This window comes from Agrilus planipennis, unplaced genomic scaffold (genome assembly GCF_000699045.2).
Source record: "Agrilus planipennis isolate EAB-ADULT unplaced genomic scaffold, Apla_2.0 scaffold9, whole genome shotgun sequence".
NCBI classification, from domain to species: Eukaryota; Metazoa; Arthropoda; class Insecta; order Coleoptera; family Buprestidae; genus Agrilus; species Agrilus planipennis.
The window spans coordinates 2837581-2859737 of record NW_020442467.1 but is presented as its reverse complement, the minus strand read 5'-3'; the positions used below and the strand labels follow the sequence as shown (position 1 = coordinate 2859737).

At 32.7% G+C, this 22157-nt stretch overlaps 1 protein-coding gene across 1 annotated transcript in view; it reads left to right on the top strand.

Moving 5' to 3' along the window:
• The window catches only part of LOC108735517 (F-actin-monooxygenase MICAL3), a 126958-nt gene that overhangs the window by 91909 nt on the left and 12892 nt on the right, over positions 1–22157 (top strand). Inside the window, exons 2-17 of the mRNA XM_025981224.1 lie at positions 1020–1514; positions 2221–2464; positions 2519–2877; positions 2950–3207; positions 3291–3681; positions 6357–6578; positions 6635–6768; positions 10265–10480; positions 10812–10936; positions 12001–12128; positions 12182–12336; positions 12397–12518; positions 12571–12800; positions 12861–13023; positions 15227–15420; positions 15487–15605. Of these exons, the coding sequence (XP_025837009.1) occupies positions 1089–1514; positions 2221–2464; positions 2519–2877; positions 2950–3207; positions 3291–3681; positions 6357–6578; positions 6635–6768; positions 10265–10480; positions 10812–10936; positions 12001–12128; positions 12182–12336; positions 12397–12518; positions 12571–12800; positions 12861–13023; positions 15227–15420; positions 15487–15605 (3486 nt within the window). The 5' untranslated portion in view covers positions 1020–1088. The remainder of the gene's footprint in view (positions 1–1019; positions 1515–2220; positions 2465–2518; positions 2878–2949; positions 3208–3290; positions 3682–6356; positions 6579–6634; positions 6769–10264; positions 10481–10811; positions 10937–12000; positions 12129–12181; positions 12337–12396; positions 12519–12570; positions 12801–12860; positions 13024–15226; positions 15421–15486; positions 15606–22157) is intronic.

Below are 22157 nucleotides of genomic sequence, written 5' to 3'. Positions count from 1 at the left end.
ATTTATCTCTTGATTGACCTCTGCAAGGGTCAATTTATTTCTACTCTCCTTCGGCGATCGTCTCTTCCTTTTTATACTCCCTTGCCTCCTTTCGGGAACGTTCTCCAGCCGTCCAGAGAAGTCTCGTTTTCTTTGAACGGTTTAATTGCCTTCTCGGAACGCAGGTACGACACACACGTTTAAAGATACGGCGCACATGAAGAAAAGCGCCCGCGGCTAGTCGGCGAATCAATAAGCCGCTCACACACACGTATGCCCGATCGCACACAATCACGCTCGTGGTCGCTACAATATCTAAGTATATGTAGTGATCATTTTTATTCAGCCCTCTCGAAATATATTTGGTTTCGCTTTATAAAGAATTTTTGTTTACTATTTACATATAATCTGCCCTTACAAGAAATAAAGTAACATTTGTTAAATAAATTGAGTTACTTATAGAAATCGAACCACATCTATCAGTGAAATAAATAACTAATAGCGAATTGCACAACCACAACAGAAAAATAGTAACCACCTACCACATGATTCACCTGCTCTTTTAAGTATTATTTTGGTCGTAACCACATACAATTTCATAAATTTCTTTACACAAATTTAAATTATGGTAAGACTACGTGGACTATTGTAATGCATAAACAAACTTAAAAATAATAGTGGAATCCTCATTTGATCATTTATTCGCCTGCTTCTGACTGTCTACGTGTCTTCCATAATTAAACATCTCTAATGTTTCTAATTTCATTACGAGCTATATCCATCAAAATGAAAATCACATTTTTTAAACTTACAATGGGATATATAATTAACGTCATAAACGATAAAAAATACCTTAGTAATCAACCGAAAATTACAAATGAATCGCTAAACTTCTCAATAGTTTTCATGATGCAAATTTTGCATTGCAAAGTCGATCCGCCACAAAATCATTTTGTACATTATTATTTCGAATCCGAATAACAATACATCGAAATTGAATGTGAAAAATAGTAAATTAAAATTTGTTTTTTCTGTTACAGAGAATTTGTCCAAATGTTCAGTCTTCACAATTGCTGCGTTATTTACCACATCCCTTCTGATTGCTCAATATGGATCGTCGCTTAGCTTCAACGCGTTCCCATCCACATCACATTGTTAACAATAATCATCACAACGCTTCTCAACAGCAACAGCATATTGGTAGACCTGTATCAACTATAGACGCTGCAACTGCTTGCGATGCATTCGAACATTTTATACGCGCAAACACCCTCAAAACAATTTTGGGCACTTACCGACACATTTGCGATTTGTTACATCTCAGGCCAAATATCCTACCTCTTTTCTATCCAAAGCTGAAGTCTTATTTGACGTCCTGGAAAGCAAAGGCACTGTGGAAAAAATTTGATGCCAGGGCCAATCACAAATGTTATGGTGGAAGTAAAATCTGTCCTGGAACTAGAGTACTTATTATTGGTGCGGGGCCTTGTGGTCTTAGGACAGCGATCGATGCTCAACTATTAGGAGCTAAAGTTGTAAGTGTTTTTTTTTTTAAATCATCATCTCAGATATATTATATTACTAGCTTTTCCCCGCTGCTTCGCTCTCAGAAATTAATATTGTTTCTCCATAAAACTTTTTAATTCCCAATTCACTCTTACAACGTTTTAATTTTATGTAATGTCGCCATCTTAGATTTCAAATACAAACGTAGCAACAACATTTCATCCTTAAGGGTTGATTTTTAAAAATTGCCAAAACATGTATTTGCTTAATTTCAACAATGAGCAACCTTCGAGTAAATTCGAGTACAAATAAAATATACCCCATGGAAACGTTGCAACCTCTATTCATTAGATTAATAATATCAAAAACAGCATATATACCAAATTTCAAGTAAATTCAACCACAAATACAGTATGTCCCAAACAAAAATTGCAACACCTTTTTACCCCCGCCCTTTGGAATTTTTTAAAATGTCGAGATAGGTCTTTCAGAAATCTGACAACAAATAATATATGTTTCATTTAAACATTGCAACTCCTCATCACCACTCATCCCCCCACGGGAACGGGATAAAAAGTATCCTATGTCCGTCTCCTGGTTATAATCTACCTCCCCACCAATTTTCAGCCAAATCGGTTCAGCCGTTCTTGAGTTAACTAACACGACTTTCTTTCATATATATAAATTTATGTAATTGATTATATTATTATAACAGATTTTTTTTGTTTATTATAGGTAGTTGTAGAGAAGCGTGATCGACTGTCGCGAAATAACGTCCTCCATTTGTGGCCTTTCGTAATCGAAGACCTACGAGGTCTTGGAGCGAAAAAGTTTTTCGGAAAATTTTGCGCAGGCGCTATCGACCATATTAGTATCAGACAATTGCAATGTATTTTGTTAAAAGTTGCGCTTCTTCTTGGCGTCGAAGTTCATACCGAAGTGAGCTTCGAAAAATTAGTTGAACCCAATGACAGCGACAGTAAGTGTTACTGTATTCGTTGGTAGTGTCTGGATTTTAAATTTTCTGTTACAGAGATCGGTTGGCGAGCAGAATTCAAACCTTCCGAACATCCTATATCCCAGTACGAATTTGACGTAATAATTGGTGCTGATGGGAAAAGAAATACTTTACAAGGTTTTCAAAGAAATGAGCTCCGAGGTAAACTGGCTATTGCAATAACGGCAAATTTCATTAACTACAAAACAGAAATAGAAGCACGCGTACAAGAAATCAGCGGTGTGGCATATATATTCAATCAAAAGTTTTTTAAGGATCTGAAAGCCGAAACAGGAATTGATCTCGAGAATATCGTCTACTACAAAGACGAGACTCATTACTTCGTTATGACTGCTAGAAAGCAGAGTCTCATAAACAAGGGTGTAATAATGCAGGTGTGGATCAATAAGGAAACAATTATGCATTTCAGTATTTATAAATTTATTTTTGTTTTTTTTTTATTTAAGGATTTTATGGATACCGCTAAATTGCTTGCACCTGAAAATGTAAATAGAGAAAAGCTAATGAGTTATGCTAGAGAGGCTGCCGACTTCAGTACAAATTATCAACTGCCCGATTTACAATTCGCAGTGAATTACTATGGAGAACCAGATGTGGCTATGTTCGATTTTACCTCAATTTATGCAGCAGAAAATGCCTCAAGGGTTGTTGAAAGAAATGGATACAGACTGTTGATGGAACTCGTAGGAGATAGTTTACTTGAGGTTAGTACTTAGCATATAACATGTGTAATTTACAATATTTCTACGCTTCTTTATGACTATTGATGATCTATTAAAATTTGCAGCCGTTTTGGCCGACAGGTTCGGGCTGTGCTAGAGGTTTTCTTTCATCCATGGATGCCTGTTGGGCTATTAGAGCATGGGGCTCGGGTATTTCGAATCCATTAGAAGTTGTCGCTGAAAGGGAATCAATTTATCGATTATTAGGTCAAACAACTCCCGACAAATTAAATAAAGACTACAAATCGTACACGATTGATCCTACAACAAGATATCCAAACTTGAACAAAAATCTATTAGTCCCTCGTCAGGTGGTTTGTCATTATGATTCCGACAACCCTGCTGTTATCGATGAAATGCTCGGACCCCCAGGGGGAATGATCGAGTCTTCGGAAGATCTCGGAAAAGGTCGACATAAACTACAGCCTGAGGTTCACAGAAAAAGAAGGAGAAGAGGTAAGTTTATGAGAATCTTTTTTTTATACATCAGAACACTTCACGCCATCTGACATTGGCAAGGTATAAACGTTTACAAGTAGAGTTGACGCTGATCTCATTTCAGTTTACCAAAGAAAAGGTTATTGTTTTTTTTTTGCAATTTGTTGTTTTTCTTCAGTAAAAGCAAATTCAGTTAAATAGGAAGATACTAACAACGTATTTAAACTTTCAACGGTGTATTCTCGATGAAACATTTTCAATAAAAGAAAAGAAAGGAAAAGATGTTTTAACAAAACTGTTTATTCCTCGACAATTGTTTCGACCTCTAAAAGGTCATTTTTTGTACTCTTGAAAATGACCTTTTAGAGGTCGAAACAATTGTCGAGGAATAAACAGTTTTGTTGAAACATCTTTTCCTTTAACAACGTATTTGTTTCAAGTTATAACCTGGAAATTAAAACTTACAATTCTCAAATGCTAGAAAAAATATAGATTGTAATCACTATTTGATGTAACAATTTGGTAAAGTTACAAATCAATTACACGAAATAATAAATACTGTGTAACGAATTTTCTAGTATGTTTTTTATTTATTTAAACGGGTATATATATGTTACAGTTATTTATATCAATCTGCACAGATTTTATACATTGGACGGTAAATTTTTAACACATTTAAGACGGTACAATTCCAGATAGAGATAGATACGAGATAGCTGATTACCCAATATTCATAATTATTCCAAATTAGATGAATAGTCCGTTATCAGCATGGGTATGTAATTTTCAAAATTTTCAGAAAAATCGAAATATCTCGAAATTTTTCAGTTAGAGCTGTACTATCAAAATCGATCTAAAAAGGTTCGGTGAATGTAAAAATGTCAAAAAATATAGCATTCCGTTTAAAATAACGTAGTTGATTGATGTTGATTTCCGGTACAACCGGAAGTGACCGACAATTGCAAATATTTTAATTAGAATGAGCGTCAGGTTTAAGGTTATTTGCCGTATTTTCAAATCTTTAATAGTACTTTAACTTTGCAAGGATTGATTGTACTTGTAACAGGCAAAACCTTTTTAGTGTCATTCACTGTCAAAAGTAGAAGCTACAGTAAGTCGAATTCTATAAATTTGCCTATTTCGGCACGAAAATGCCAACTCAGGTACTCAACAACAAAACTTGGGGAGACATTCCTGTTTGGTTACATCCCTGATATATGTGTCCATCTACAAACCTAAACAATCTACATACCATGAATTTCATAACAAACTATAAAGCCACCAAAAATATTGTCATTGTCCTTTCATAATAGGATTCGATTGCAGTTTCATAAATAATTGTTGGTTTTTTATTAATAATAATTAACACTTTTTTCAGATTTAAATGGTGTGGAGTTAAACTCCGGAACTAATCTGAAAATTTTAGAAGTATATAAAGTAGCACATGGCAATATAACTCCAGTACCTCTACAAATTAAGAATCATTTTTCACATTTTCATTAGAAAAAATCACGTTAATTCCCTCAAGACAAAATCGAAGTAAATAGCAGCTATATGTTATTTTAGCAAAATTAATATTTTAAATTATTTAAGTAATAGCTATTACTAAAAGTTTACGAGATGAAAGTAAAGTAAAAAAAAATTGTTTCATTTTTATTCATTAAATTTAAAAANAGATTTGTTGAAGCGTGTAAAGGCGTTTCTTTAGTTTAAAAAAGTATAATCGTCTTTTTAGTGTTTCTCTGGCATTTCCATATTTTATAAATCAGTTATTATTCCATGCGATAAAATAAATGACTCTCAACTTTCTCTTAACGTTTAACCAAGCATAAAATTCACTGTAGTAACTATCATTGACTCAATACTTCATGTCCGTGAAATAATTTCTGATTATAATATATAGAATTGTTGCAACCAAATATAAAATATCCTAGATCACTCCTGACAACCTTATATATTTATTGTTTGTAAAGTTTCATTAAAATCGGTTCAGCCGTTTCTAAGATTAACCTTAATGTTATCATCATCATAAGGTCGTCAGTCCTAAGACTGGTTGGACACGCAGCTCCAGTCTTCCCTATTCTGAGCTAATCTTCACATTTCCCTAAAACTAGAACAACTCATATGAACTTAAATAAAGGCGATTATTTCGTTATTATAGATGCTTCAACTTTCTTAGATGCAAAGGTTTCATATTAGACTAGCTGTTCCCCGTGGAATTCGATTATATCGCAAACCTCTGTTTCGTGCCTTAATCGGCTATATTTTAAAGTTATTTTATTTATTTTATAGTGGATGATACCGTTATGTAAGTAATATTTCTGCAAAATTTCAAGCTTTTTGACTCAACTGTTTGGCATGTTTTTAGTCGATACATTTATGAAATATTATATTTTATCAACAGCAAACTTGGATTTTAAATTCACTTAAAGTAATTCGCTACGTTTCATGGAACGTATAAAGCGATCGGCCTTTTAGCGTAAGATTTATTAATTTCTGTGTTTCATGAAACGACCAATAAGATCAAAATACTGCACTATACATATATTAGGTAGTATACAATGAAAGCAGTCTTTTTAAATTAAAAATATCAACAGAAATGACGTATTCATCCCTTCTATATGTATAATGAGAGCATTTAAACAAATTCCTATAAATGACTGTTTAAATAATTGTTAATAATGTAATTGCAGATACAAACGTGGATCCGAATACTCTCCTCAACTGGGTTAAAGAGCAAGTTCGCGAATATGATCTAGAAGTAGAAGACATCACAAATTCGTTCAAAGATGGACGTGTTCTTTGTGCAATAATACACCATTACAGGCCTGATCTTTTAGATTATAGTGTAATTAAAGCTCAAGACGTCGATAAAAACAATCAACTAGCTTTTGATTTATTAGAAAAAGAAATAGGTAGGTAGTAGTCTTTTTTAAAAATACATTGATGATTAATGTGTGTTTTTCTACAGGAATTCCCCCTATTTTAACAGGAGAGGAGATGGCTATTGCCGAAATTCCGGACTACCTCACCATGCTGTCGTATTTAACACAAATTTACGATACGTTCCGTGTTGAAATTCCTCACATCAAATATCCAAAGTTGGTAAGTAAATGTTATTTGCTAATGTTTTATATATATCACTGCAGAATTTATCACGTGATACGTACTTTTGCATTATTTACGTACGTAAAGGCTACAAGAATGAAATAAATATTGGATTGATTCGGCCGTTACTCCTTGATGATCAGTACTTCGCAAAAATTAAAGTAAAATAAACTTATTTTTGTATTTTGTGATAACAGCAGAAACTTTGCCAAATGAAAAGCGCCTACGAAGTGCGGACATACAATCACGTGCAGTTGGCCTGTCTGCATACCATCTGTTACGAAGGTCACAAGTAGGCACATGTGTTTCGTCACTTGACACTAGTAATGACGAAGGGCGATAAGATAACATTACTTTTTGAGTATAGTTTTTACACCCCCTACGTTGTTGCGGTATCACGAGATGCACTCTACGGAATACTGATCAGACATAGTACATTTATTTTATATATGTATATATACATTGTGTATGATCAGTACTCCAGAAAAATTAAAAGAGAAGAAGTTACATGAAAAGGAAATAGAATGAGTAATGACCTTACCGAAAGCCCCAGCTGCTTCGGCAATGATGACAATTATGCATATTCGCGTGATATCGCCAGTATATTCCCATTAAATCGTTCATATATAACCACCATCTCCGCATTTTCTGCATGTGAATACACTGGTTTTTGGTTGATATTTTTATACTCGATTTATTTTTGTATTTTGTGTTAATAACAGTAAATTTGCCAATGAAACGCTAACGAGTGCAGATTACTAATCATTACGTACAATTGATTTATCTACGTACCAACTGTTGCGAAGGTCACGAATAGGTTATATGTGTTTCGTCAGTTGACGCTTGTGATAACGAAAGGCGATAAGATAACGCAGCATCAATCATTGACGGCTCATTAACTGGGGTATTTTTTGTCCATACCTTTTACACCCCCTACGTTGTGATTCTATCACGATATAAACTCTACAGTGCCTCCTGTTACCTTTTAAATATTCCGGAGTACGGATCAGACATAGTGTGCATCTCTGGCTCTCTTTTATGCCGTAGTAATATTGCTATCAAAATTTAGCTACAGCCAATTTTAAAACGTATATTGTTTAATTCAAAAGATAAAATAAATAAATTCTAAACAAGTAGTGTAATTTTGTATTGTAAAAGGTTTGTCATTTATAATTCTATGCCATGCGGTTTGGGGAACGAGAATGAAAATCTAATAATGTACCTATAAGAAAATCAGTAAATAGAAAAAAACACTCTTATTAGAATAATTAACGAAATTGTCTCGGTGAGTATTAAACTACATTGAATTGTACAAAAAGTTCGACAGTTCTTACATTCCAAGAAACGAAATTTGGAAAAAATATATGCAAATTCGATACAAGCAATAGCATTCTTCACATTCTTTCTATTTCACATTTGACTACACAGTCGAAATGTTTCTGCTAAGCACCGCACCTAACCCTGCTCGAATTAATAAAATTTCCTATACTATACTAAAGTCAAATACAATTATTTTTATTAGACTTTTGTCAAAAAATTAAATTGCCTAAATGGTTTAGTAACTGACGCCAGTGCTCAGATGTAGGTAAATCTCATCAATAACAAATTGACTAACTCTTTGTTTTTCAGGTATTGTAAATTGACTAACCGCTAATATTTTTTAAAGGAATTCGTATTTTAACTCAATTTTCTATGAGAAAAATACTTAAGTATATATCACAGAAAATCCATGGTGCAGGTGTTAACATGACGTTCAGTTAGAAATGTCATGTGGTAAAAATTTTGTGCTAATTTCGAAATTGCTGTTAACGTGGTTGCTTTGTATTAACTTCCTTGTTATAATTTTAAGAGACTTCTCTAACTTCACTTGAATACTAATGACATTAGTTTTATGCAACAAAACTTCATATCGGGCTTGACATTTTCGGTTTTAGTATTATTTTTTCCTTTTGCACAGTTCTCTAATATGAAGAAGGTATGTACTTTAAAATTGTATATATTCTTTCCCATTTTTGAATTTAACTGTTTTTAGGATAAAAGTTACATTGAAACGTCCCTTATTCCTAAATTGTTCCCTACCCGTCCTAACACTTCTTCTCTTGTTTCGAAATATCTAAATGCTACTCCATCAGGCTCATGCATTGTCAAAAATCAGCTCATACTGACACCTCTCAGAAGTATAGAAGAAAGAAAAGAAGAAGACATAAAACTGTCTATTCCTTGCAAGTTTGGCTTCACTTCATTTCTATCTAACAAAAGTCCAAGTAAAGGTTTCAGTGATGATGAGACTGCAAATAATAGCAGTAGCTCCATACGGAATGCAAATAATAGCAGTAGCTCCGTATGGAATAATTTACCTGTAAAGGAAGAAAGTAGTATTAAAAGTAGCGCATGTTCATTACTTTTAAATGATGGATATTCTCGAATTAACTTTTGGAGCAATTTGAGATCCGCTTCCAACGAAGATATTACAGTGAAAGAATTATGGGAAAATTTGGGAAGTACCCACGATTTGTATTCGTGGAGGAACATGAAAATCGAACAGAATGATGCCAATCGAGATCAAGTGCACTGTGTAACAGATATTGACAAGTATAGTGACAACAAACGTCAAAGCTGTGGAAAGGTGCGTGATGCGTTTGTCGATAGGGACACATTTAAATTTTTATGTGACGTGAATAACAGTGATCAGCACACAATGTCTTCCGCTGCAGAAAATACGTATGAAAGAATTGTAGACTGGATAAGTGCCAGCGATTTTAAATCTGGCTTTCTGCGAGATGATGAAAGTTGTCGAGAAGATCCTTTTCAAATTGAAACAAATCTGTCCAAAGATAATGTTACTGAAATTACATCGATTACTAAACGTATTAATTTGGACAGGAGAAAAAATGCGATTCAAGAGGATTCCATAAATTGTGAAATTAAAGTAGAGCCTTGGACTAGTGAAGTTAAAATTACAAATGTTGAAATTTCTGACAATATTTCAACTCACGAAAGCATCGAAAAGGTTACCAAATGCCTTAAAAATGGAAAAATCGAGGCAAAAGAAATGCCTGCTCAAAATCTGGGAGAGGTGTATGATAATTACAAGACAAGGTCTGAACCTGCTAGAGTATTTTCTACAATTTTTGAGGGAGAGGAAATAGTATGTGGTCCTATTATTGTTATTTGTTTCTATACTATATCAATAATTGTCTTACCTCTTATCCTTTATCCATGGGAATTCACTGTGCTAAGCCTTTTTTGTCCCTATTAATTATGCAACTGAACAAATCGTAGTATTAATGATATCATGTTATGTTTATTTTTATTTTTGTCATTTATTTATACATAAAAACAGAAATTGTCATTCACATAAACTTTTAAATACACTTATACAAATTTTATGAAATATTTTATTGGTATACATGTTTATTTTTAGTATTCAATTTTACAAATTGAACGATGCTGTAATTTCATCAAAAATGAATCAATGCACTTTGTTAATTAGGAACTGCCAGACATCAAGATTAGTGATAGGACTCCACAAAAAAGTTATTCCAAATTCAGCTTCCCCAAAGCTGAGCAAGCAAAAGAATCAAGTCATGCTCTCCCTGTTGTTAGCAGGTCCAAAAGACATGTTGACACAATCTCTAACAAAACATCAACAAGTGATTCAAAGAGACCAAAAAAGCGGAAATCGTTTGAGAAAATAGGCGCTACCATGGTGAGTGTCTATTTCATTTTGTACATATTCGAATACTTCTGTACAGTTTTCTTAACTATAACTGACAGACTACTATTACAACTAAAGATTGAATAAATATCATATTCGTTATTCTTACACCATCATCTCATGTTTTATTTAAATTTTTGTTTCCATATATTTTTGTTTTTACCATTATTACTAACATAATATATATCCATTTAACTTAACTAACATGTTTTATTTTTGATACCTGGTGTTTTCTAATGGTTTAAAATCCTAAATTTAAACCATTAGAAAGCATATTTTGGTCAACCTTTCATTCCCTTATTTATCCTACCTTCATTTGTAGGACACTTTTGGAAAACTTCTTAGTAAAGAAGTTTTGTTACAGAAACTGCTAGAGTCAGCATTAGTTTGTATTATTTTAACTTTATTGGACTTGCTTATTAATTATGACACCATTAAGAAGTTGCAGTAATCGTTAAGGGAGAAATTTGGTAGAGACTATTTCATTCGTATGCATCTATATGAAAAACTACCTGGTATATCATTCATACATTATTTTGTATTTAACATCATTGTTATAGAAATACAAGATCTTAATCGTCTAAAGTTCCTTTTATAAATCAATTTAAACAATAGAGTTGTATTAATAAAAATGAATTATATTTTTAATGTTATTTTTGCAAAGGGACTGTCCATAAAATACATATGCATTTGAAGAACGAGAAAAGCTAAAGGAACAAAATAGGGGATTACTTAAAATATAACGTCACTATTTCTTTTGTTAAATTACGCTAAGCATGCAAAAACAAACAAATTTGTCATTATGTAAGATCATTATTGTTTTTATTTAACTGTTGGTTAATTTCAACTGGTTTGTTCAAATTTAACTGAATACCTACTATTGATTTAATATAAATTGTAATTGGTAAATAGATTTTTTCTTGAGAAGAAATAAATAATTAAACAAAATGAGAAAGCACCAAACTCTACTGAGCGAACAGGTCTCTTATAAAATATTGTCAACCGCAATACAAAAGTTAACTAAAAATATGTATATCATAATTGTAGCTGGATATTAGATGTTTAGTGTCAATGGGGGGTGAGGGAGTAAAGTGGATGTCAATATTTATATTGGTTATTAAAATGTGATTGATACAGAGGAAGAGAGAGAGATAGTAAATGAGTTTAAAAATGGATGATGTATTTGTGAACTACCCAGAAATAGCATTAATAAAGAAATCATAAATAATAACTTGAAAAATAAGCGTCCAAAATTGCAAACCCGTATGACATGTTTAGATTTCGAGCACTTTCTACTTCACTGTTTCTAATCGTGGTATCAAAGAGTAGTTCATCATTTTTGAAAATGAACAAAAATGAAACATTGATAATACTAATAAGTTCCAATAAAATTGTATAAAAGTCGATTCTCAACACACTAACATTAGTTTCTCATATGTACTTGATTGAATATAACATTTGGCACATCATCGTGTTAGAAAAGTAATCTTTACTGATTTTATACTGCAAAGATGGTGTATTGCANAGGTAGTTAATAAAGAAAAAGAAAAGGTTCCGAAATGGAACAGGGAGCAATTCTTAGCACGCCAAACAAAGATGGAGAAAAAGGGTATTATTGGTAGACAAGAAAGTGTAGAAGGTATATAAATAAGAAATTATTTCAACAGTATTTTTATTTGTTTGATTTCTCAGCAAGGTTTACTGAATTTGACAAAAGTATCAAGCAGTTGGATCAAAAACTCAAAGAAGGATCTGTAAGAGAACTAGGACAAAACAAAGTCGCATCTATTACAGAAAAGTTAACTAGCAAAATCCCTGAAAACGAATCAAAGCCGATTGTCAGAACTGTAAGTTTTAAAAATATTTACTATTCGAAAGACAATATAGTAGGGATGTATTCGCTTTAGAATTCAAAACCTGCAATTCCTACCCAAGGAGGTTCAGAATATTGCCACTTCTGTCAAAAACGTGTTTATTTAATGGAAAGGTTATCTGCCGAAGGTAAATTTTTCCATAGGGGCTGTTTTAGGTAATTAATAAATTAACAGTCAATCGTAGATGCTTCTTTGAGAAATTTACAGGTGTCAATATTGTCACACAAGTCTTCGCTTAGGATCATATTTATTTGATAAGGATGGTAGGTACGGTAATAGATTCTATTGCTCACAACATTTTGGAATGCCCGGGGAACTCTATTCCACCAAAATCGGACGAAAGGCCTCGCAAAAAATTGTTAGGGATAATGCGCCACAACTTGAAAAGTTGCAAATGCCAACAAGTGGAGTGTTAGGAGTCGATTTGCTAGATAGAGGTAATAAATTTATATCGTTTTTTATTGTTTTTACTTAATTATTGTTGTTTGTTTACATAGTTAAAACACCAGAAAGAGTCGAATTTGCAAACTTATCTACCGGTCATTTGTCTTCTGATCATGAAGAATCGTTTAGTCAAATGGATGAAGATGAATGGACGGATAGGAATTTCGGAGCTTCTGCAGCAGAAATAAGTGAAGATGAATCGTCATCCAGTGAAAGGTAATCATTTTTTTATTTTTTTTAATATATCAAATTTTGCAGTAACTTACGCCAATCTTCCAATTTTCTTTTTCATACAGGTCTTCATTGTTTACGTTTTTCATACTCAGTTTTGTACTGAATACGCATATCAAGTTTTATTTTTGGATAATTTTGTGTGTTATTCTATATTTATTTCCCTTCTTCTTTTTCTCATTTTTAATGTTACTTGCAAAAGTAGATTTTAGTTTAGTTCTAAGATATTTAAACTGTTGAATAGTAATCGTATATAATCAACTCGTTAGGAGTATACCAGGTCCAATTAGCTATTCTAAAGTCCACTGCTTAGTAGTATTCCTTAACCGACTGCTTTTATTATCTTATAACGTTGAGTTCAGTTACACACTTTAAAACTAAATTGAAATAGAAATCAGAACCTTTAGTCATAGCCTTCAATTGAAATTCAATTCATCGAGGATGCAGCGGAAATCTAATCCACTATCTTTAAAGTCATATTAACCAATCATTCCGCAAATATTTTAATGTACACTTAGGAAAATAATAGTAACTCGTTATGTATTCGCTTCTATTTCTTTATTAGTATGTCTTTAGTACTTGATATATGTATTTTGAATGAAAGTAAATTACAATTTGCTTACAAAAACACATTCCGTTGAAAATTTTTAAAATACAGGGCAAACTCTCTAGAAAGAAAACTCTCTATAACGTAGATTATTTGAGTTTGGTTTATTTATGATCTATATGTTAATTAATTTGAACATTACTCTGCATAAATTAACTGTGTGTAACATCTCATATTAACGATACCTGCAATTGAAACAAAAAATAATGTTATTTTTACATTACAAAATTACTGAATATTTTCAGAGGTTTACATAAGCGGACTTTGCAAAGGTTGCTTAGACGAATATTATGGCGAACCAACAGTTTATGTAGTATGTAAGTTATTATTGCGTTGAATTTATTTTTGTATCATACCTTGTTTTTTTTTTCTGTTTGTATATTGTTATGTTATATAAACGTAAAATATAGTTTAGGAGTACAACTTCTTTAACAATTACATTTATCTACTGGAAAGCAGTTGTGAATTATATACAACGCAAATATACTAAGCATTTCAGTAAATGCGATCTTATACTACTCCTATAAGGAGTACATATAATACCACTGTATAGCCGTAGGAGAGATAATATTCCGAATTATATTTATTATAAGCTGAATTACCCTCGCAAATTCAATAAAAGATAACTTTAATCTTCCTTTTATTATTGTTATTAGTTTATTTAAAACATAATTACATTATTATACTGACATACTTGCTCATAAACTACATTTCTATTTTATTTTACACAAACGGTTCATAAATTAAAGCAAAGTTATCACGGTGATTTAAATTATCACGTGAAATGTTTTTATTTATTTATATATTTATATAATCAAAACAAATAGAAGAAGTAGGGGAACACGCGAGGTCATTTAAATTTTAAGGATATTAGTTGATAGCAAGAAGACTAGCGACAGGAGCAATAACTTTTTCCGAAGCAAATGCATTTAAAAAGCATCATCATAAAGAATTAGAAAAGGCATTCGTACCCTGCGCAGTGAACGACCGCGCATCAATTTCGGTATTTTCAGTTGTCAATGTCTTCAGTTGCTAAATGAAGACCCTTTTTTATTTTAGTTCTTAACAATTAAAGGGAAAAAAAATAAAATACAATTAAGACTCCCTCCGCTTGTCACATTGAAAATGTTAATGAGTATCTTTGTATTATTATGTTTGTTCCTTACCACGGTCTTCAATTTACTATGTTGTATTTGTTATCGAAATAAATGGCCCTGTTTTGTCGTCATGGCACATGCAAATGCAGTGTAAACTCTGTATAACAAAAAACTTTCTGTGACGTATCACTACTTCAGCTTGATTACAACGATAAGGACATTCTTCGTAGTGTGTGGACGAAAAGTGTTCCATAGCACACGGGCAATAGAAAGGAAAGAGAGAAACTGATATTGGGAGTCGTTTGGGATTTAGTACATCTTTATAGTTTTGCAAGCATTAATTCAATTTGTAATGTCAAATTGCTTTATGTATTCTCTACATAACGAAGGAAAAATACTCAGTCCTTGGAGTTTTGTTACAAAGAGTTAACACTGTAATAAAAAATGTATCCTGCTTTTGTTACAACTTAAATGTATTTTTTAGTGATTCTGAATCCGATAACGAGGATGTTTATGAGGAAGCTTTAGAAGAACCAGCTACCAAAGAAGGTACTTTACGATGGGTAGAGCGTTGCCTTCAAAGATATTCTCGCGACAGAGGTGATGAAGATTCAGTGGACGACGATGAATACAGCAGCAGTTCAGAACACTCCAGTTATTATGAAAATAGTAGTGGAGGTTAGTTTTTTAAATAATTTTTGAATAATATTTCTTCATTTTATGTATATGTCTTTTTTATTGCAGATGAAGATGATGACACTGCAACTGAAGGTGAAGAAGAAATCCTTGCACGGCAACTTCGAAAACAAGAAGTTTGTTTGGAGCCACCTGTCGTTCAAACAGATACCGGCTCCGAAACTGAGGTGAAGTCTTCCGCTTTACAAACTAGTTGTGATAATCCTGTCGAATCATCTGAATTTCATAAACTAAAGTCCGACTTGCCAGACATTCTAATTACGTCACCTGATAAGCATAATGGTGTCAATGGAGACAATACGCAAAACTTTAAAAAGTCCCTTGATAATTTATCCGTAAATTCGGGAGACTATAATACAGCTGATTCTGATATAATATGTGAAAAAAGCGACACAGCAATGCCTAAAACTAAAATAAAAAAATCCAAATCTACAAAATCAGTTTCTAAAGATTCTAAAAGTAATTGCGATACTTCCAATAATAATAACAATAGAAGACCATCTTCTTCAAGTAAATCTAGTACTTCTTCTAAATCTGAACGTTCTTCATCCATTAAAACGACCCAGATTCCTTCGCTAAATGTACCTTTATCAAAAAGTGCAACTGTTTCATCCCTGTCACCCACTCCCGTTAAACGGAATTTTGTGCTTCCTCCTAAAGAAAAGCGATCTAGTTTTAATAAAGAGTTTGTACCAAAATTTCAACAGTCTGAACCCCAGCCACTTCTAATTATTAAGCGTACTCCAAGTAAGATTAATCTTCCGCCAGAGCCAGGAAAGCCAAAAGTCGCGGTTAAAATTAATTTTGAAGTAAATAAATATTTTGGTGAGACAAGTAAACCTCAAAAATCTGAACCTCCAAAATCAATTTTGCGGCGGTGCGCCACAGCTAAATCGGTTCTTTCAAGCGGTCCCATGTTGGTTAAACAAAAAAGTTTACCAGAAACACCTTCATTAGAAAAAATGATGGCAGAAAAAGATATGACATTTAATTTTGAACCCAAAGAAGATGATCTGAATGATGTAGATAAATATATTGAGGACCTTTTAGCAAATGAGGAAGAGCTTTTGAAGCCAGTTGATCCAAATAAATTTAAATTAGTACAAAAACCGAAAAGTGAAGAGGACATTACAAGTAGTATTGAAGATTTATTAAAAGCTTTGGAAACTGAAACGAAAATAGAAGAAAGTGAAGTGGTGGCAGTAACTCCTGATGAGAAAATCGATGACCTTCTGTTATGGATTGACGATTTAGAACATCAACCGAAAGAGAAGGTTCGCAGATCTGAAAGTGATACTAAATATAGAAATTTAGAGAAAACTTTGAAAATCCAGAAACGTGATTCAATTATTAGCAAGCTTCCAAAAGGTAATGTATCGTTCTTTGAAAAAGTTATGGCTGGTAAATCAGATGCAAATCAAAATGACGATATAGAACCTGTCAGAGGCAACTTCGGATTATCTCGTTCAAAGACCGAGGTTTACGATAGTAAATCACGAAATAATATTCAGCTAGGTCCTGTCACAAAAGTTAACGTTAAAAAAGTTTTAGCAAAGTTCGAAAATGCAGACGGTGAGGTCGTAAAAAAACCAAATAGATTTTCATTAAAGGCATTGGGTAAACAGAAATCACTTGGATCATTTAATTTGAAAAAAGATGTAGATGAAAAACCCTTAGCAAAAAGTGTTTTTTATGGTGGTAAATCAAATTTAGACCAGTTGAATAAATCAATTCCTTCTAATAATAAAAAGAGCAAGTCAGAAACAACTGAATCTCAGAACGATGCAAAAAGTAGCGACGACAATAATATGTTTGTTTGTGTTACTTCAAATATTACTACTACATATTACAACTCTCCTAAAGATACTTCGCCAACTACATCGAAATGCACTAACAAAGACTGTGATAGTAGCAATAGTAACAAAAAATCTATTGACAAAGCTTTTGATGAACTTAGTCGAACTGTAGAACTACCCAACAATATAGTTGATGAAATTTTTGATGATACTGTAGCTAATTCTCGCAAAGATGTGAGAAGCAACGTCGAAGAAAATAACCAAAATAGTAACGATAAATATTTAAAGGATAGAATGAAAAATCTTTTGGAAAATGTAAATTCACTAAGCGAAAAACTTCAGAAATCCTCTGATGTAAAATGTGTTGATGCCAAAAAGGAGACAACACTACCAAGTAAAATACCAAAATATCCATTAAGTATGAGTTTCAATAAAGAATACGACGTAGAAGATATCAGTGATGTTGTAGCTAATATTGACAAGATGTATTCCAAAATTGTAAAACACGAAGATGGTGAATTAGTTCCTTATGAAAATGAAGTACAGGTTCCTTTACGACCTACTCGTCAAAAATCTGTTGAAACCAAGAAACAGGGCCAAAAATTAACGAAACCAAAAGAAATAAAAGCAGAAATGATTCAATCTGGAAAACTTGAAAATATTGTGAAACCATTAGAGCAAAAGATTAACAATCAAACACAACCTGATTTAGTTGTACCAATTGGAAAACGTTCTATTGAACAAAAATGTATTGATAAAGAAAACAATATTTTGCAACCAGTAGCTCCACCACGCAGAAAAGCAGTGAGTGTATCTCCTCTTCCTAGAAGAAAAAACTCAACCTCATCGTTGTCTTTGGCATCAGACAAATCTCACGAGCAAGTGCGTGAAAAGCGCAATTCTACGTTTAATCTCAAACCAATATTCATAGAGAAACAAAAAACGAAAAATTGTTCGCTTCCTAAATCTCAAAGATCACCCTCAATAGAATCAAGGTCTGAAAAAGGTGCCGAAACTAACAATCCAAAAGATTGTACGGTACAGTAAAAAATATGAGGTTTCATTTTTTATTAACATTTCCGTTTTTAATTAATATCTAGTCATTAAAGACTGTTGTTAAGATGAGTGAATTATGAATGTTATTTTCCTTTAAAATTTTATACAGCGTTGATTTTTAAATAATTTATCAGTTACAATTTTTCCGCTGTGTTAATACAAAATGTACTTGTTTAAATAACTGCATTCGTGTTTTAAAACGTACGTTTCGGTTTTTTTTTAAGCTGGACAATAAAAGTAATAAATAAATAAAACATTGTTACATAATATTGGAGCATTAAAAATTAAAAAATAAAATAATCTATAACAAAACATTAAAGTCCTATTAAACTGATAATCAAGACGATTCGGTAGCTGGGCCACAGTCACGTTAAAGCAATGGTAAAAAAAGGTAATTATAATGGCTGCGTGCGTGATGGTCAATTTTGTTGGTTTGATGTCATTAATCGTTTTTAATTCCTGCCAAATGCATTTTAATGAAATAACCTGTTCCATTGCGGACAACGTGAATGTTTTACGCCTTATAACATTATACATACATATTAACTTGCATTTGTCTGTCATGTTTTCCACCGCCGCAAAAGCAATCGCTTAAGTTTAATAATAGCCATGCTGGTTATTAAATTGCAATTAAACCGTAAAATTAAAAAAGAAAATAGNTTTGTTAGGAAAATTGAATAGATATGAATTAAAACAAATAATCACTACATACTTATAAATATTGATCCCACAAAATCGATTTTGAAGATATCAAAAAAATATGATAAAAAAGAAATAATAATACTACTTAAAGTAAATAGTCTATTTTTGTGTAAATTCCTAGTAAAAAAATTAATGCCTTAATTAAAATAAATATTTAAACTAAAGGTAGAAAGACAGAAACGTATTGAAGAAATAGCAGCAAATCGAGCAGATCGCCAAAGTAAACGTCGACAGCAAAGAAAACTTCAAACGGAACAATTCTTAAAAAGTATGCAAATGATGCAAGCTACGGTGCACTCACCTCAACCTTTTGAGGATTATTCTATATTTTTGTATCGACAAAACGCTCCCAATTTTGAAGATAGAGTAAAGGATTTAGAAAAAAAATTCTCATCCTTACCAGTAAGATGATATTTTGTGTAGCGTGTCTTATTTATTTTAAATCGCATGAAACTAATTGCCGTATATGTATTATGTTCAATTATGCATTAAAAATTAACTGCTACTGTAATTTATTTTGTTCTTGCAATTTTTGAAATGTATGCTAACAATAACAACCATTAAACCAACGGTAATATCTGAATTTACATTTAAAACGAATCGGTTTATTGCGTTAGGTAATATACATATACCTAATATCAGATTTGGTAAGATTACTAATGTACCTATACTAATTATGAAGATTATAAATTGCGCAGATGTTTTCCTTTTTTCCAATATTGCCTATTATTATTTTCCTAACAACTTTCCTTAACGTGAGTGCAAAATTACAGCTAACAATGTCTTAAATATGCCATACAGTGCAAATGCTTCAAGCCTTTAATTTAGAAATGTATAGGAAACAAAAGAAGATGTCTATTTGAAACTTGGCATACTTCTGCAACTTATAGACATCTCATTAATGAAAATATTTTTAAGTACCTGTTTGACTACGCCAATGTAGGAGTATATCGAGTTTCAATCGGTATTTCTTTTCTACCATATAAATTTCTAGTGAACAGGTTAAATCAGTAACCCTGTATATGTATATTTAAGTCAAATATATATCCGTTTGACTTTCTTCGGAGTTTTCTTAAACCATTAAATTTTATACGCATAACATGCAGTTGTTTTTTATTACAAAATTGCACTTAGGATAAAGATAGTCAACTTCCAACACAAACACGAGGTGGAACGGATGAAGATTTTGCTGCTAGGATAAAAGAAATTGAACAGAAATGGACAGAACCTGTTTATGTTGAGAAAAAACCTAAAGATTTGCTCCGGGCAATAGGAAAAATCGAGACTTCAGATTGGAATATAAAAGAAATCGAAAAGAAAATTCATGAAATCATACACGGGAATGTAGTTAATAAAAAAAAAAGAAAAGGTTCCGAAATGGAACAGGGAGCAATTACTAGCACGCCAAACAAAGGTAGTGAAAAAGGGTATCTATTGTCTGTAGAGGCAAAGTTTACTGAATTTGACAAAAAGTATCAAGCAGTTGAACCAAAAACTCAAAGAAGGATCTGTAATGGAGCAAAGTCGCATCTATTACAGAAAAGTTAACTAGCAAAATACATGAAAACGAATCAAAGCCGATTGTCAGATTGAAAAATCCAAGGGGATCAGAATATTGCCACTTCTGTCAAAAACGTATTTATTTAATGATGTAATCATATCTGCTGAAGGTAAATTATTCCATACGGGCTCTTTTAGGTGTCAATATTGCCACACAAATCTTTGCTAAGGATCATATTTATTTGCTAGGTACGATAATAGATTCTGCTGTTCACAATATTTTGGAATGCACGGGGAACTCTATTCTATCAAAATTGGACGAAAAGCCTCACAAAAAATTGTTAGGGATAATGCTCCACAACTTGAAAAATTGCAAATGTCAACAAGTGGAGTGTTAGGAGTCGATTTACTCAGGGGCGGCCTTAGTCATTGGAAGGTTCCGGGCGGGTAAATTTTTGCGAGGTAAGAGCGAGGCCCCGGGCGGTTGCCCTGTTCGTCACCCCCAAAGGCCGCCTCTGGATTTACTAGTCAAATGGATGAAGATGAACCACAAGACTGCGGACACGTGCTATCTCAATGACTCCTACGAACTTTAGGCATTTGGGTTACGTTGGCAGCATTGAAATATTTGAAACTGTACTTTTACTGTTTGTTAAAATCGTTTCTATTTTTGTAAATGCATTTTTCCATAAATATCAAAATTCCGATACAATTTATTGTACTATATGTAAAATTAATGATTTCGCAGATTTGGCTTAGTTCCAATCAAATTTTGTTTTGGTATGTCCTGCATTCGGTAGCTCTGGCTTAAAGATTTTTTTACCGTTAAGGTACACTGATGTAATTTATCGGTTTGCAACTTTTGTCCCTGACCCGGTAACGGTAAACCGTTTCAGGACCATAAAACTCCCGCAAGATGGTCTTAATCTTGCAGCAAGTTTGGAGTAAAAGCAGTTAAATACGAAATTTATCGCGAAAAAGGTTTGCTAATGATCATATTGTGGTGTCGTTTGCCCCGAGAATTTGCATGTCATTGGAGTACAGACCTCGTCAGACGGTTGGATCCATTATTGTGCTCTCGTCGGCAAAAGAATATTACATAAACAGGTTTTGTCATAAAGGAAGTAGTTTATCTTTACAATTTACATTTTACGCAAAGCTTTGCTTTCCAAATTGTTTTCCTATGCAAATTTCCCAGATGATTTAATTTTGTCTCAATTAAGAAATTCCCCGATACGGTGGCTTGTTTCTTAATAGGTACTTGATTATTGACCACTTTATGTGCTTTATATAAATACCGAACTAATAAGTAACTTCAATTACATTGATTATCGGAATCAATTATTGGAAACGAGTCTAACTGACTGTCTCATCAATGTTAAGGGCAAACTTTTATAAACACACGGACGTCAGACCGACAGGCAAATAAGGAATTTGCAGAAAAACAATTATAATACAGTACAACCTCGATAATCCGAGCATGTGTTAGCCCGAACCTCCGCTAATCCGAACAATGAACACTAGAAGTCATAATCTGAACAAACCTTGATAGAAAATACTACAAATGGCGCAGTGAACGCCATCTGTAGCACGATGCTACATTTTAGGATTACGTATGCTCCAACAAGGTCCACTTGTGTGGATATCTACTTGCTGAAAACGAAT